Source organism: Cydia splendana, chromosome 26 (assembly GCF_910591565.1).
Source record: "Cydia splendana chromosome 26, ilCydSple1.2, whole genome shotgun sequence".
In the NCBI taxonomy this organism is placed as follows: Eukaryota; Metazoa; Arthropoda; class Insecta; order Lepidoptera; family Tortricidae; genus Cydia; species Cydia splendana.
This window is the reverse complement of record NC_085985.1, coordinates 6,183,733-6,201,536: the sequence shown is the minus strand read 5'-3', so window position 1 is coordinate 6,201,536 and position 17,804 is coordinate 6,183,733. Positions and strand designations below refer to the sequence as shown.

General features: G+C 37.5%; 2 protein-coding genes across 2 annotated transcripts; both read left to right on the top strand.

Annotated features, from left to right (window-relative positions):
• The first annotated feature begins 1,505 nt into the window (after window positions 1-1,505).
• LOC134803065 (uncharacterized) lies at window positions 1,506-14,852 on the top strand. Its single transcript, XM_063775772.1, has 7 exons — window positions 1,506-1,565; window positions 1,989-2,130; window positions 2,292-2,357; window positions 13,168-13,236; window positions 13,999-14,076; window positions 14,573-14,635; window positions 14,740-14,852. The coding sequence occupies exons 1-7, from the start codon at window positions 1,506-1,508 to the stop codon at window positions 14,850-14,852; spliced, it is 591 nt and encodes a 196-aa protein (XP_063631842.1).
• A 94-nt stretch (window positions 14,853-14,946) lies between these two features.
• LOC134803064 (uncharacterized) lies at window positions 14,947-17,055 on the top strand. Its single transcript, XM_063775770.1, has one exon. The coding sequence runs from the start codon at window positions 14,947-14,949 to the stop codon at window positions 17,053-17,055; it is 2,109 nt and encodes a 702-aa protein (XP_063631840.1).
• The last annotated feature ends 749 nt before the right edge of the window (window positions 17,056-17,804 follow it).

Genomic DNA, 17,804 nt, shown 5'->3' with positions numbered 1-17,804 from the left:
TTACGCAAAACTCTGCGTAGCGCCACTACCACTATCTGTCGCAATCTGAGGGTCTACCGCGAAACAAGAAAATCGAAATTTCGTTATCTAACCTCTCTATCACTCTTGCATATTCGAGCGATAAAGAGGCAGATATCTAAATTTCGATTATCGCGTTTACCGGTAGGCCCTGGTTAACAAACCGCCTTGATGCATCAATGTCATAATTTATTGTCTGTGAAAACTTGTCAAAAAACAGTTTAAGGCAGAGTATGTATAAGTTAGTCTATGAATTTACTAGAGTCAGTAGTGCTGCACTCTGGCGGCAGAACATTGCAGTAATATCCCCTATTACTAGATTCCAAAAATATATAATATAATGTCCATTCCATTAATGCACAGATGACAGATAATTTTCCACTAAAAATATTCGGAGAAATAATTATAGTCATTTTGTATGCAAGTTACCAGGAAGTTCAATCATTTTATTTTATTTACTATTTACATAGATAAAAAATTAGGCTGCAGTCGATATCGATACTTCGTATCTTATACTTGTAGTACATCCCTAGTTCACAATGAAAGTGGATATGAAATATCTAATTTTCGATGTGTTTATGGCCTGCTACTCCAAAATAAGGCTAAAAGTATCTAAAACAATACTTACCGGTCTTCATCTAATGGAAATTTCGCCATAAACTTCCTTTTTTGCGATTTTCGCGAGCGTATCAATTGACACATATTTTGCACTGAAACAACTTAGTTTTCGGTGGCATTCAAACAAAATCTATTGACTCACTGTATGTTCTTATCACGTTTGACTGTTTTGGAAAATAACGAAGGCTTTTAAAAAAGAAATTGCAAGAAATACGTAAGTAAAACCTACGAACCGCCATGACAAGCAGTCAAGCAACAAAGCAATGTGGCTGACAGTTGACATGACAGATGAATAGCACTGACGTTTTATTTTGTTTTTTTGGCTATGGTTAGGTCACTAAAGTCCATACAAAACCATATGTATGGAAGTCCCGTCTCTTAAAACGTAGTGATCATTTTCTCTGTGGTACACGTCCCTACTCAAACATTTTGTCAAACATTGTTGTGTTGTTGATGTCTGCTATCAAAAATATGTGTTGTGTTTATTGTTAAAATAACAATTATCTTCATTGATATCAGTCTAGCTTGAGGATAATTTGTGGGGTCTGGGGTTGGGACTGCTTTTCCCTTGGACACATAAAGTAATGAGATTCATGACACAGTCCTAACCTAATCTAGTATTCAGCGTTATCTCAGATTTGCACCATTTCAATTGTTATGAAGTTTCATTTATAATAAATACCGTTCTTTGTGTGATGGAGACGTTAAATCTGTGTCGGTGCTGCATGCTGCGGCCTCCAGACAAAAATTTAAAGACTCCGTATATTAGAATTGGTGTTAGTCAGTCAATATCAGAGGTCTACTTGGATATGCTTGAAAAATGTTTCGAGATACATGTAAGTAGGGTTCTATATAGATTACACGGTGGAATGGTCTGGGAACCCGTGGCGTCCCCCAATAACGGGAACGCGGGCAACGCCGCAGGAGATGTTAGTGGGTATTCTCTTCCCCTTCCTCTGCCTAGCAGAGGGAGTTACGGGAGGAGCGAATCCCACATACCATCCCCCCAATGGCCTTCACAGTCCGGGGGTGAGATGGCTAAATGCAGTTACCCTGGCGTCAAAAAAAAAAGAGTTCTAGGTATATAGAAACATTAAGATTTGAATTTTGTTCTAATGAGCACTGGTGATTGTAAACTCAGTTAAATAGCCCACAATATATATATCTTGTGAGCTACATTGGAAGCTTAAACTTGACATTTAAACTAACTTTGGACCAATAAACAGGGGGCTTCTGTGCCATTTTATGCATGTCCCCTCTAAGCTTTTATGTTAAAGTCACCAGTTACTTTTGAATAGTAGTGTATGGATTTTTTGATGTTGCTATACTAACAAGTATTAATCACAATATAGGTAATACTTGGCAATGATGACGAGTGTGGCATCTGTGACGTGTGCGTGGGCCGTTTGCGAGATGCAAACAGCTTCAAGCTGCAAGTGCAGCGCTGCCAGGTGGAGCTTCAAGCAATGCTGGCGGCCGCACTCCAAGTGCAGGGTATGTATATTCTTATACTGATAGGTTATTATAATAAGGATGGTAGACTTAGTTTTTCTGCCAACAAACTGTTCTGCAGTTTGGCAGATAAGTGCGTTTATTACACTGTAATTTTTTTTATGACTAAATAAATTAAAAAGAAAACGTTTTTTTTCTTTTAGAAGAATTGGAAGAGTCTTTGAAATCGGAGGAAGGTAACAATGGGACTATCGAGGATTCAATGCCATGTATGTATCTTCAGATTGAAATATTTTAAATTTTTTTAGGATTCCATACCTCAAAAGGCAAAACAGAACCCTTTATAGGATTCCTCGTGTGTCAGTCTATCTTTCCATCAAAGCTAATTTGCTCGGAAATTAATGAACTGTTGAAATTAATATTTTAGCAACAGTGGGAATCTGTCCCGTCACATAGATCAGGAGAAAAAAAAACGTGTAGGGGTTTATCAATATTTTGGACCTCCAGGAGGTCGGAGGGGGTTGAAATTATGCGCAGGGTATTATTCTGTTTAAAAGGCATCGTTTATTATAATTTTAAATTAATAGCTCTAGGGGCAATTTTGCAAAGGCTATCCTGCTACACCCTTTGGTTCATGTTAATACCTATCTAATATCTATACATCTTATAAAACAAAGTCCCCCGCTGCGTCTGTCTGTCTGTATGTTCGCGTTAAACTCAAAAACTGCTGAACGGATTTTCATGCGGTTTTCACGGGAACACCCAAATATTCCGAAATATGTTTTTCCGACATTCATAACCTCGATTTTCATAATCACGATTATTAATACGTCCGAAATATCGAAATTACGAATTTGAAAACCACGAAAGAAGAAAATCACGACTGCGCTATTTCCGAATACTTAAAATCCGATTGTCATATGAACGAAAGCTTAAAGTTCCGATTTAAAAAAAATCCGATTTTTTTTTTCCGAATTTGTCTATTCCGAAAAATCATTGACCGATCGGAAATAAAATAATTCGGTATTCAAAAATTCGATCTTTTGTAAACTCGAAATAATGAAATTCGTGATTTAAATGGGAATAGGAATGGTAGTACTATGCCTTATGGGAAACGGTCGAAGAGATAGTTCAGAGCCGGAAACCGCTACCAACTTTTAGTATGTTGTTGGGTATGGGATTGGGTCTCCAAAACTGCCGGGAGACAGCGGCGCCGGCCATCTACTTCAGCGGAATGACCGTCATCAAAATGACTCCCGCTTCGTTGCGAATATTGCATACTGCACCCAAACTATGCATGGCACATACACGTGTGGGGTATTAAATGAAAGCCAATTAAATAAACTATATTTCATTTATACAGTGTGTACCAAAATATGCAACAGTTTAAGAGAAATTTACAAAAAAATAAAAATGAATTAAAAAAATATTCGATTATTTGGGTTTTACAACCAAACCAAAAGTCGGACGTTAAAGCAATGTACTACAACATTAAGATGACATCTCAAGCCATACACTGATATCAATAAAATCAAAATTGGACCAAATATGAGGAAATTATGCATCAAAATGTAGATATTTGCCCATACAAATGCATAAAATTTAAAAAAATACAAATTGGTTATTTTCAGGATAATCCGCATAAGCTTCTAGTATGTTATTATATATATTATATGTTAATTGGACCCATGATGCAAAAAATAGGATATACTGGAAAAGATTGGAGGAGGCCTATACCCAAAAGGGGTCCTTAAATTAGAAATAAAATAAAATTTAATTTAGCAATTAGAATTATATATTTAAGGAATAAAGGGCTTCTTCTTCTTCCTAGCCTTATCCCATTTACTTGGGGTCGGCTCTCCTTATATGGCGTCGCCAGGAGCGTCTGTCCTGGGTCGTCTCTGGTGGTATTCTTTTTTCTTTAAGGTTCTTTTTTACAAGACCTATCCATGTTATCTTGGGCCTTCCGCGACCCCTAGGCTTCTCACTCATCTCTAGCACCTTTCTCGTCATGTGGTCTGGTGGGCGCCTCATGACGTGGCCATACCATCGGAGTCGATTTTCGGTGAGTTTTTCTTCGATTGGCCTTACTCTGAAACTGCCTCTAACGTGGATATTCTTAACATGATCCAACAGCGTTACTCCGCCAGCCCATCTCAGCATCCTCATCTCCGCTGCATGCAGTTTAGCGACTTGGTCTTTTTTGAGTGGCCAACACTCAGAGCCGTATGTCATTGCCGGGCGCACAGCTGCCTTATAAACTTTGCCCTTAATACGAACTGGCATTCGTTTATCGCAAAGAACGCCCGTGAGCTCACGCCACTTCACCCATCCAGTGTTGATACGGTTAACGATATCTGCATCTATAGATCCGTCGTTTTGCATGTTCGAACCAAGATATTTGAAGCTCGTTACTTCGTTCAGAGGATTGCCGTCCAAGTTAATTGTGCTGCGGATGTTGGCACCACTGAAGTTGCAGTGCATCACTTCAGTCTTCTGTCGGCTTACTCGCAGTCCGCCGTCCTCCAGGGCTGCTCTCCAGGTTTCTAGAATGTTTTGCAGCTCTTTTACGTCTTCGCTTATCAAAACTATATCATCTGCGTAGAGCAAATCCCATGGGGGTGGACGTTGTATGTGCGACGTGAGGTGGTCCATCACCAAATTGAATAATAACGGGCTGAGAGCTGATCCCTGGTGGACACCCACCCCCACATGGAATTCATCGCTATTGCCAGCAGGACTTCGGATGGTTGACTTCACGTCTTTGTACATGTCCATCACTATAGAAATATAGTATTCTGGAACATTTTTGGCGCGTAGTGAATGCCAAATGAGTTTTCTGGGCACGCGGTCGAAAGCTTTCTCCAGATCGATGAATACCATGTGGAGGTCGGCTTTGTTATCTCTGTAATTTTCAATCAGTAACCTGAGTGTGTGGAGAGCATCAGTAGTGGACTTTCCGGCTACAAAACCACATTGGTTCTCACTGATATTGGTCAACTGGCTAAGTCTTTTGCTTATAACGCGTTCCCAAATTTTGAAGGAGTGTGGTATTAGCTTTATTGCTCTGTAGTTCCCACAGTCTCTCAGATCACCTTTGTTTTTGAAAAACGGTACCAAGTAGCTACGCCTCCATTCGTCCGGAATACCATCTGTCAGAATACCATTAAACAAATCCGTCAGAAAAGAAACTCCTTCATCGCCAAGCCTCTTCAACAGTTCCGCTGGAATTTCGTCAGGCCCAGTAGCTTTGTGATTGGCCATCTTTTTTATAGCGGTCTCGACTTCTTCTTTGCTGATGCTCGGTATTGGCCCTTGTACACAGGGGATTTCTGGTAGTGGTTTACAAGGATAGGTTTCGTTGAGTAAATTCAAGTAATACTCCTTCCACCTCTCTTGTATTTCCTTATTCGAAGTTAGTAGTCGGCCACTTTTGTCTTTAATGTATTTGATGGTTTTGGTATCTTTTGAGTTGTTATGCCTTTGCTTAGCGATTTGGAAGATCTCTTTATCAGTTATGGCTGCTTCGAGTTTGGTATAGAAATCGTCCCTTGATGATGCTCTGGCTTGCGCAACTGCTCGTTTTGCTTCCTTTTTTGCTACTTTGTACAAGTCAAGATCTTTATCGTCCTTGCTATGTTGCCAGATTTTGAAAAAGATTTTCTTTTGATCGATTTTTTGTTTGACATCTCCTTGCCACCACTTAGTGTCTTTTTTGTCGTGAATGGGACCCTTGGACATGCCTAGATGATGAATGGCTCTTTCAGTGCATAGCTTCCGAAAATGGTCCCATTTTGCGTTCGTCGAGTCTAGTTTTTGCATTTCTTTTAGATGGATAGTGATGTCTTCCGTTAGATAATTACCCTCTTGCCTGTCCAGTTTATGCCAACGTATATTGGTGACCTTATCTTTGACAACCTTAACAGGTTTAGGCATTGTAAACTCAGCAACAAGAATACGATGCTGTGAGGTTAGTGGCTCGCCCGGGATCACCTTGCAGTCCTTGAAGGTTTTCAGCCGGGGACGATCAGCTAAGATGTAATCTATTTGGGTACTAGCACCTCCACTTTTGTAGGTTATGAGATGATTTAGTGGCTTGGCAAAAAAGGTATTAACAATAGCAAGGTCATGTGTTATTGCAAACTGCAGTATGTTCTCACCTTCCGCATTCATCTGGCCTATCCCGAAGTTGCCGTGCACTCTACGGTAGGAAGTTGAGGTGTTTCCGACGTGGCCGTTCAGGTCTCCTCCTATGTATTTTGTTTCGTTCGGGGGTATGGATTGTAAAAGATCGTTAAATTCCTCCCAGAATATTTGTTTCTCATGGTTTGAGCATCCCACTTGCGGCGCATATGCGCTTATGATATTCATACAGGATTGATCATCCAGAGCAAACTTGATAGCGATTATACGATCGCTAACCCGGGTGACGTCCACTGCGCGTTCTTGGAGGTCTTTATCGATCACAATTCCTACTCCGTTCCGTGGCCCTAAGGAATAAAGGGCTTAATAATAATAAAAAAAAATGTTATTAGCAATATGACCTGGATTCTAAAACTGCCGGGAGACCATCTCTGTTGTTCCTCACTTACAAATAATGACGTCATATAAATAATCACTGCCGCACTGAGTCTCACATACACGTTAGTTACATGTAATGAAAGGTTATTAAATGTATTATGATTCACCTAAACATTGTTTGTAAAAAAAATGTACGGTTTAAGAACTATAAACAAAGAAATAACACTTTTTATGAAAAAAGTAGGTGTATATCAATTTTAAAGCTAAATTAAAAATGTTAATAAAATGTTGCGTATATTATCAGAAAAAACAGTTATTCAGGTTTAGGATACTGCTTAAATTTTAGATTTCCATTAAAAACTGAGAAAGTTATGCAAAAAGAACTAAAGCGCGCCATCAATTCTACCTACAACGGGCTCATATTATGCAATGTACAGTCCTAAGTATCGGGCAAGAAATGAAAGTACAGAACGTAAAATGAATTCAAATGTAATTTTTGACCAACACATTTAAAAAAAACCGGCCAAGCGGCAGGAGGTTAATTAATTACAATAATTAAGAAATATTATTTTTCGTCTTCCTCGCGTTATCCCGGCATTTTGCCACGGCTCATGGGAGCCTGGGGTCCGCTTGACAACTAATCCCATGATTTGACGTAGGCACTAGTTTTTACGAAAGCGACTGCCATCTGACCTTCCAACCCAGAGGGGAAACTAGGCCTTATTGGGATTAGTCCGGTTTCCTCACGATGTTTTCCTTCACCGAAAAGCGACTGGTAAATATCAAATGATATTTCGTACATTAAAAAAAAACCGGCCAAGCGGCAGGAGGTTAATTAATTACAATAATTAAGAAATATTATTTTTCGTCTTCCTCGCGTTATCCCGGCATTTTGCCACGGCTCATGGGAGCCTGGGGTCCGCTTGACAACTAATCCCATGATTTGACGTAGGCACTAGTTTTTACGAAAGCGACTGCCATCTGACCTTCCAACCCAGAGGGGAAACTAGGCCTTATTGGGATTAGTCCGGTTTCCTCACGATGTTTTCCTTCACCGAAAAGCGACTGGTAAATATCAAATTATATTTCGTACATAAGTTCCGAAAAACTCATTGGTACGAGCCGGGGTTTGAACCCGCGACCTCCGGATTGCAAGTCAAATTTTATTTTTGTTCTATTTAAAAAAGAGTCGCATTCACGTATATCAATTACCAATATCGTATTAAATTTGCGTTCAGTGCGTCTTCAAATGCTGTTACATTATATATTTTCAACAAATTATACCTAATAGTTGAGTAGGTAAGTCGGTTTATGTTAACGTTCACTGAGCCACATATAATTACATACATTGTATTGAAGTACCGAAATACCTATTGAAGAGACTACAAAGTATTGGAGAATTTAGGAAATACTCCATTTTGCTACAAATTGCATACAAAAATCTTCTATATATTGTATCCGTGTATTGTAAATGACGGGCAACTACGGTACTTACCTTAAACTGTCTTTTTTAGGGTTCCGTACCTAAAAAGGAAAAAACGGAACCCATATAGGATCACTCGTGCGTCTGTCTGTCTGTCCGTCTGTCACAGCCTATTTTCGCGGAAATTATTGGACCAATTAAGTTGACATTTGGTACACATATGTAAATTAGTGACCCAAAGATGGACATTTTTTTATAATTTTTAAATACATGGGTTCGAAGTTATTGAAGAAAATAGCCAAAAAATTAGCATTCTCTCCCTTTATCTCCGAAACTACTGGGTCTAAAATGTTGAAAAAAGTACACAAAATAGTTCTTTACCTATAGATGACAGGAAAACCTATTAGAAATGTGCAGCCAAGCGTGAGTCGGATTTATGTACGGAATCCTAGAAACGCGAGTCCGACTCGCACTTGGCCGGTTTTTTTTTTATATGTGTTGGTCAAAAATTACATTTTGCCCGATACTTAGGACTGTACATTGCATAATATGAGCCCATTGTAGGTAGAATTGATGGCGCGCTTTAGTTCTTTTTGCATAACTTTCTCAGTTTTTAATGGAAATCTAAAATTTAAGCAGTATCCTAAACCTGAATAACTGTTTTTTTCTGATAATATACGCAGCATTTTATTAACATTGTTAATTTAGCTATAAAATTGATATACACCTACTTTTTTCATAAAAAGTGTTATTTCTTTGTTTATAGTTCTTAAACCGTACATTTTTTTTACAAACAATGTTTAGGTGAATCATAATATATTTAATAACCTTTCATTACATGTAACTCACGTGTATGTGAGACTCGTGATATAGCTATAATTTACATTTTACGAAATTCGGCAGTGATTATTTATATGACGTCATTATTTGTAACTGAGGAACAACAGAGATGGTCTCCCGGCAGTTTTAGAATCCAGGTCATATTGCTAATAACATACTAGAAGCTTATGCGGATTATCCTGAAAATGACCAATTTGGATTTTTTTTAACTTTTGTGCATTTATATGGGCAAATATCTACATTTTGATGCATAATTTCCACATATTTGGTCCAATTTTGATTTTATTGATATCAGTGTATGGCTTGAGACGTCATCTTTAATGTTGTAGTACATTGCTTTATCGTCCGACTTTTGGTTTGGTTGTAAAACTCAAATAATCGAATATTTTTTTACGTAATTTTTATTTTTTTGTAAGTTTCTCTTAAACTGTTGCATATTTTGGTACACACTGTATAAATGAAATATAGTTTATTTAACTGTATAGTTTATTTAATTGGCTTGCATTTAATACCCCACACGTGTATGTGCCATGCATAGTTTGAGTGCAGTATGCAATATTCGCAACGAAGCGGGAGTCATTTTGATGACGTCATTCCGCTGAAGTAGATGGCCGGCGCCGCTGTCTCCCGGCAGTTTTGGAGACCCAATGCCATGCCCAACAACATACTAAAAGTTGGTAGCGGTTTCCGGCTCTGAACTATATTCTCATAAGGCAGTGCACTATGGGAAGTTTTTAAATGGTCAGCCGTTTTTAAAATTGATCTGAAAAAAAAATGCATTTAAATCATTTGGACATGCTAGAACTGCTAACTTTACAGAAACCAACTGCTACTAGAAAAGTGAGTTAGGTTAGAACTGCAACCTTTACAGAAGCCAACTGCTACTGGAAAAGTGGGTTAGGTTAGAACTGCGACCTCTACAAAAACCAACTGTTGCTAGAAAAGTGGGTTAGGTTAGGTTAGAACTGCGACCTTCACAGAAGCCAACTGCTACTCTAGAAAAGTGGGTTAGGTTAGGTTAGAACTGCGACATTCACAGAAACCAACTGCTACTAGAAAAGTGGGTTAGGTTAGGTTAGAACTGCGACCTTCACAGAAACCAACTGCTACTAGAAAAATGGGTTAGGATAGGTTAGAACTGCGACCTTTACAGAAACCAACTGCTACTATAAAAATGGTTTAGGTTAGGTTAGAACTGCGACCTTTACAGAAACCAACTGCTACTAGAAAAGTGGGTTAGGTTAGAACTGCGACCTTCACAGAAGCCAACTGCTACTAGAAAAGTAGGTTAGGTTAGGTTAGAACTGCGACCTTTACAGAAACCAACTGCTACTAGAAAAGTGGGTTAGGTTAAGTTAGAACTGCGACCTTCACAGAAACCAACTGCTACTAGAAAAGTGGGTTAGGTTAGGTTAGAACTGCGACCCCTACAGTAAATAACTGTTTTTAGAAAAGTAGGTTTAGGTTACGTTAGAAGTGTTAGAACTGCTACTCCCCGTAGATACGTAGGTACCTTTATTTATTAACAACGAATTCGGAATATCGTTATTCGGAATTTAAAAAATTGGCATATTTAAAATAGAAATCACGTCAAATCGAATTTAAAATTCCGTAATAAGGGGTCATCCATTAATTATGTCACACGAATTTCAAGGTTTTTTGACCCCTCCCCCCTCCTTGTCACACTTGGTCACATTTGGCAAACCCCTCCCCCCCTGGTGTGACGTCACATTTTTTCAACGAAATCGGCAAATCGAATTAAGTATTATTAATTTTTAGGGTTCCGTAACTCAAAAGGAAAAAACGGAACCCTTATAGGATCACTCGTGCGTCTGTCTGTCCGTCTGTCACAGCCTATTTGCTCCAAAACCAGGGACAGGAACCGGTTACCTTAACCGGGGTTTTTCATAGGGTTATTTTAGAGGTGTTTATAAAAACCCCTACCATAACGGTAACCGCTTAATAAGGTAACACTTTGATTCGGTAACCGTATCAGATCGAGTTAACCTCTGTTACCGGTAACCGAAATAAAAACCCAGTCTATTCAGTTACCTCATTATGAGGTTTTTGACCAGTTCAAACGATTGTAATATTTACGCACACTTAAATTCAACTTATTATTGAATAACCGAGGTTGGCATGGGCGGTCTATGAAGCCTCCAGCACAAACAAGTTTTTTTGCCTTTCCTTTGTTTATCTTTATACCTACCTGTGTGGTGTGTTCTTATTATAAATATTATTATATTATAACTTAAATAATTAAAATAAATAAAATAAATTAAGTAAATTAAATAAATTAAATAAATTAAATAAATTAAATAAATTAAATAAATTAAATAAATTAAATAAATTAAATAAATTAAATAAATTACATAAATTAAATAAATTAAATAAATTAAATATTAAATAAATTAAATAAATTAAATAAATTAAATAAATTAAATAAATTAAATAAATTAAATAAATTAAAAAAATTAAAAAAATAAAAAATAAAAAATTAAATAAATTAAATAAATTAAATAAATTAAATAAATTAAATAAATTAAATAAATTAAATAAATTAAATAAATTAAATAAATTAAATAAATGTAATAAATTTAATAAATTTATAAATTAAATAAATTTGATAAATAAAGTCAATAAAATCAACAAAATATAAATAAAGTAAATAAAATAAACATTTTTTTTAGTATTTTTTTTAGTTCTGACGGCACATCACTAAAACTACTTTAATGTAGCAAACCAGTAAGCAACCGATAATAAAGGTTACCATAACTGAATGAAAACCTGTTAAAAACCCTTAACAAAAACCCTATCGCGATGGGGTTTTGAGATTAACTCGGTTAAAGGTTAGGGTTACCGTTTCAATAAGGTTACCATTACAATCAGGTAACAGTATGATAGGGTTACCGAATGATACGGTAACCGAATCGATTGGGTTACCGAATTGATAGGATTAAGCGTAAAGAGGGGTTTTCCGGTCCTTGTCCAAAACTACTGGACCAATTAAGTTGAAATTTGGTAAACATATGCAAGTCTGTGACCCAAAGACGGACATGTAATAAAAACAAATGAATTTTAAGCATAGGGGGCTCTTTTAGGGGGAATATGAGAAAATTAAAAAACAAAGTTTTGCAAACCATATCGTGTTACATATTAAATGAAAGCGCTTATTTTCAGGATCTCAAATATTTTTTTTTTATAATTTTATATGAAATAGTTTAGAAGTTATTTAAGAAAATAGGCAAAAAATGACCATTGGGCCCGATACCTATAGATTACTGGAAAAACGTATAACAAGTCTGCAATTAAGCGTGAGCCGGACTTAAGAATAAGAATTGCGGATAAGCTCTATCAGGGCCACAACCGCAATTGATTTACGTGTATCGTGGTGTGACAACTAGTGCGAAGATCGAAGGCTGAGCTCTGCGTTGGGCCGAAGGCCTGAAGCATCCAAGAGAGGTGCGCCTCCACGCAAGGTCGAAGGATGAGCTTTAGGAGGTTAGTGCTCAAACAGAACATATAATTGGTTTAAGTACGAGTAGCTAAATGAGAAGGCTGAACTGCCGTATATCAGAGGGTCTACCGCGAACACCGAAGTTCGCAAATTACGGGGATTTCTCTTTTACTCCAATGAAACCGTAATTAGAGTTACAGAGTGAGATGCCAGCAATTTGCGAACTTCGAACAAAATTAAAGATAGCCAGCCGTGTGTGGAAAAATTGAATGAACAGTTGAATGTACTTATGAACTTCGCTTTGCTCGCTCGTTCGAAAATGTGTGCAGTACGGAACCCTTGGGACGCGAGTTCGACTCGCACTTGACCGGTTTTTTGTCAAAATATTAGTAAATTTATAACCCAAAACTGATTATGAAAAAAAAATTAAACTAATAAAAACGATTATCGTTCCAAAAACTTGTTTTTGAACTGTACAGTAAATAAAATGATTAAAATAAAATTTTGGTTACTGATGAAGTTAAAGTGACGTCACAAAGTTTGTGACTCCCCTCTTTCCCTTGTCACAACATGTCACATTTTCTTGATAAAATATTTCGGAATTATGTAGTGTACCCGGTTTTCACCTATCAATAGAGTGATTCTTGAGAAAGGTTTAGTTGTATAATTTTTTAAGGGTAATCCGCGCGAAGCCGGGGCGGGTCGCTAGTATGTATATAAATTGGTGACACAACGACGGATGTGTACCAAAAGTAAATAAACGAATTTTAAATAAGATGGTCTATTTGGGGTGTTATTAAAAAAAACAATCTCTATTAAATCGTATTTTTTCCTTCAGATGAAGTGGAGGAGCCTTTGAAATCGGAGGAAGAAGATAACAATGGGACTATCGAGGATTCAATGCCATGTATGTATCTTCAGACTGAAATATTTTGCATTTTTATAGGGTTCCATACCTCAAAAGGCATAATGAAATCCTTGGGATCGCTTGTGGGTCGGTCTATCTTTTTCGGGTTTATGGCATTTATACGAATCAAAAATGCATTTTTGTGGTAATTTTAAGCTCATTCCGTAATGGGTCACCTGCCTAGCATATTAGCAAAGAGAAGAGGCGTATTGTCAAAGTAAATTTTGTAGTCACATTAAATTTACTGCCATCTTATCTTTCGACACAGGATTAAAACTTTTAGAAAGTCATTTGTCTTAGTTCCTCGTTTTTCCAGTGATATGTATTAAATGATAATAATTTCAGCCTATATACATCCCACTGCTGGGCACAGGCCTCCTTATGCGCGAGAGGGCTTGGGCTTTAGTCCCCACGTTAGCCCAATGCGGATTGGGGACTTCACATACCTCCTTTTACACCTTTGAATTTCTTCGCAGATTTCCTCACGATGTTTTCCTTCACCGAAAAGCTAGTGGTAAATATCAAATGATATTTCGTACATAACCACCACCACCACCACCACCACTACCACTAGCACCGTCACCACTGGCTGGCTGGTTTTACCACTAGCTGTTATGTATTATAATTGTTAAATATCAAACGGTGTCGCCATCTAGCCGAGTATAGGCCAAAGGTATGGCGCCATCTTTTCGAGCATAAATTTTACGACAGAATACATAAGTGACCCGTTTTAATATATTTAATATGTTGTGTTTGCCTCAGACAGGGAGCCGTCAGTCAAGTCCGAGTCAGAGGGCGCTGCGAGTGATGATGACATTGAATCGCTTGCAACGACAGAGCGTGAGTTTCTTCCTTTATTACAAGCTTTCATTCATCTTGCATTTATTAGGGTTCCGTACCTCAAAAGGAAAAAACGGAACCCTTATAGGATCACTCGTGCTTCTGTCTGTTCGTCTGTCACAGCCTATTTTCTCGGAAACTACAGGACCAATTAAGTTGAAATTTGGTACACATATGCAAATTAGTGACCCAAAGACGAACATGTAACGTAAATAAATAATTTTAAACATGGGGGCCAATTTTGGGGGTAAATGAAAAAATTAAGTTTTTCAAACTATATCGTGTTATTATGTCAATTGAAAGAGTAATATATGGCTAGTAGCTGTTACGTGCAACGTTGGTATACATGTTTTGACTTTGAAAGTTAAAGACATGAATTTATATAAAAATATAACATTGCGAAAAAAATATGCCAAAAACATATTTCTTCAATTATTTTTTAAATTGAGCCCAACCATGAAACTTGAAGTACCTAATATCAATTTTATTGCTTCAGATGGTACACCAGAAACTGATATGGTGGAAGAACTAGCATCAGTAAATGGTGATTCTCTATCACGTAAGTACCTACTCCTGAACTGTTAAACCAAGTTTTTAGACTGAGTTACCTACCTATAAATATTGCACAAAAAATAATTTCATAAAACGTACTTTTATATTCAGTTGCCATCAGATATATTAAAGCCAAGGGGCTCACAAATATTGGAACACTAGCTTTTACCAGATATCAGAGGACGACAAGTTGGCTTCTGAACTGCGGTGCGGAAAGCAAATGAGGATACTACCGCACTTAACTTCCTCAAATATGGAGTAATGGGAATGACAAACAATGATAATATGGTTCTTGACAACGGGCTTCCACGAAGTAACATGCCGTGGCGGTCCGAGTCCGGCAGGCTCAGACGCAAGGCTGAATCGGTCGTCATCCTGCGAAATCCTTGCCAGATAGGGACGTGGAATGTGAGGACGATGTTAGTAGATGGAAAAATTGAAGAAATGAAGATGGAGATGGAAAGATTAAATATAGATATTCTAGGATTAAGCGAAGTAAGATGGGGAGGAAGTGGAGATTATTGGGATGGAGATTATAGAATTATATACACTGGAGAGATACAAGGTGCTAATGGAACCGCAATAGTATTAAACAAAAAATGGGGCCAGCTAGTGGATAATACTATTCATCACAGTGACCGAATAACTTCCGTAAAGATTAAAGCTCAACCAGTAGATATAGTAATAGTGCAAGTGTACATGCCCACGGGCAGCCATAGTGATGACGAAATTGAAGAAATGTATAATTCTCTAGACTCAATATTAGACGCCGTGAAAGAAAAAGATAATCTTATAGTAATGGGGGATTTCAATGCAGTAGTGGGAGAGGGAGAAGAAGATAATACAGTTGGAAAATTTGGGTTGGGAAAGAGGAACACCAGAGGGGATAGAATGGTACAGTTCTGTAAAGAAAATAGTTTAGTTATCACCAATACTTGTTTTAAGCTACCAAAGAGACGGCTATACACATGGAAAATGCCCGGGGACATTGGACGTTATCAATTGGACTTTATATTAGTTAAATCAGCATTTAGACACCAAGTGACATCTTGCAAAACACTTCCAGGAGCTGATCTCAACACAGACCATAATTTATTACTAAGTAAACATATGTTTCAAGGCAGAAAACAAAATAGGAGACACAAACCAAAGAAACTTGATCTCAAGAAACTTAATGATAAGGATAGCCATATTAGAGTGCAATTTAGTAATAAAGTAGGTAATAAACTAGATGAATATAAGAATATAACAAATATGTATGATAGTGTTAGTGTCAATGATAAGTGGGGAATAGTGAGAGGCATTTTAACATCCTCAGCCGAAGAATGTTTGAAATATATCACAGGACAATTACCAACAGATTTTCTAATTACTAAAACAGTTGCACTGCCCAAAAAACTTAACACCCTTAAATGTGAAGAGCATCGGACCTTAAGTCTCATTTCACAAGCTTCAAAAATTCTAGTTAAAATCATTCAGAACAGATTACGACCAATAGCTGAAAACCATCTGGGACCGGATCAATATGGGTTCAGACAAAATAAAGGGACCAGAGAGGCCATTTCAGCACTTAGACTATTAGTAGACAGGCGACTAGATCTCAACCTAGACACTCACATAGCTTTTATAGATTTGGAGAAGGCTTTTGACAAGGTCAACTGGAAAAAAATGATGGGTATCCTCCGTGATGTTGGACTCGATTACAGAGATAGAAAGATTATATACCAACTATACAAAAATCAAGAGTCAATCATTGAAATGGGAGAAGAGAGAGAGAAAGCCAAGATAAACCAAGGAGTAAGACAGGGGTGTCCACTCTCACCGCTAATATTCAACATTTTCATAGAACATGCCATTCAAGAAATTGTAGAGTCAGATTTAGGGGGAGTTACATTTAATGGGGAGAAAATTCAATTTATCCGATTTGCTGACGACATTGCGGCTTTTGCCGAAAATAACTCCAAACTACAGTTATTAGTTTCAAAAATGAATGATATTTTCACACAATTTGGACTCAAAATAAACTGCAAGAAAACCAAAATTCTGACCATCTCTAAACACCGATCTTTACACAATCCAATATTACTACAGAACACAGCAATAGAACAAGTTCAACAATATAAGTACCTAGGAAGTATTATTACCAATGACTCCAGATGCACGGCGGACATCAAGCAGAGGATTGCAATGGCTAAAAAAGCATTCAATAGCAAAAAACACCTGCTCAAAGCACACATCTCGAAGAATGTGAAAAAACGCTTAGTTAAGGTGTATATCTGGAGCATTGCTTTATATGCGTGCGAGACGTGGACACTGACACAACGGGACAGAGAGCGAAAACCACCAAAAACCATCTGGGACCGGATCAATATGGGTTCAGACAAAATAAAGGGACCAGAGAGGCCATTTCAGCACTTAGACTATTAGTAGACAGGCGACTAGATCTCAACCTAGACACTCACATAGCTTTTATAGATTTGGAGAAGGCTTTTGACAAGGTCAACTGGAAAAAAATGATGGGTATCCTCCGTGATGTTGGACTCGATTACAGAGATAGAAAGATTATATACCAACTATACAAAAATCAAGAGTCAATCATTGAAATGGGAGAAGAGAGAGAGAAAGCCAAGATAAACCAAGGAGTAAGACAGGGGTGTCCACTCTCACCGCTAATATTCAACATTTTCATAGAACATGCCATTCAAGAAATTGTAGAGTCAGATTTAGGGGGAGTTACATTTAATGGGGAGAAAATTCAATTTATCCGATTTGCTGACGACATTGCGGCTTTTGCCGAAAATAACTCCAAACTACAGTTATTAGTTTCAAAAATGAATGATATTTTCACACAATTTGGACTCAAAATAAACTGCAAGAAAACCAAAATTCTGACCATCTCTAAACACCGATCTTTACACAATCCAATATTACTACAGAACACAGCAATAGAACAAGTTCAACAATATAAGTACCTAGGAAGTATTATTACCAATGACTCCAGATGCACGGCGGACATCAAGCAGAGGATTGCAATGGCTAAAAAAGCATTCAATAGCAAAAAACACCTGCTCAAAGCACACATCTCGAAGAATGTGAAAAAACGCTTAGTTAAGGTGTATATCTGGAGCATTGCTTTATATGCGTGCGAGACGTGGACACTGACACAACGGGACAGA

Excerpts from the sequence above, each read along its gene's own strand:
- LOC134803065 (XM_063775772.1), top strand. The coding sequence starts at position 1,506 with ATGGTCTGGGAACCCGTGGCGTCCCCCAATAACGGGAACGCGGGCAAC. Across the intron at positions 13,237-13,998 it reads TATCGAGGATTCAATGCCAT|ACAGGGAGCCGTCAGTCAAG; the intron begins GTATGTATCTTC and ends TGTTTGCCTCAG. Across the intron at positions 14,636-14,739 it reads AAATGGTGATTCTCTATCAC|TTGCCATCAGATATATTAAA; the intron begins GTAAGTACCTAC and ends TTTTATATTCAG.
- LOC134803064 (XM_063775770.1), top strand. The coding sequence starts at position 14,947 with ATGCCGTGGCGGTCCGAGTCCGGCAGGCTCAGACGCAAGGCTGAATCG.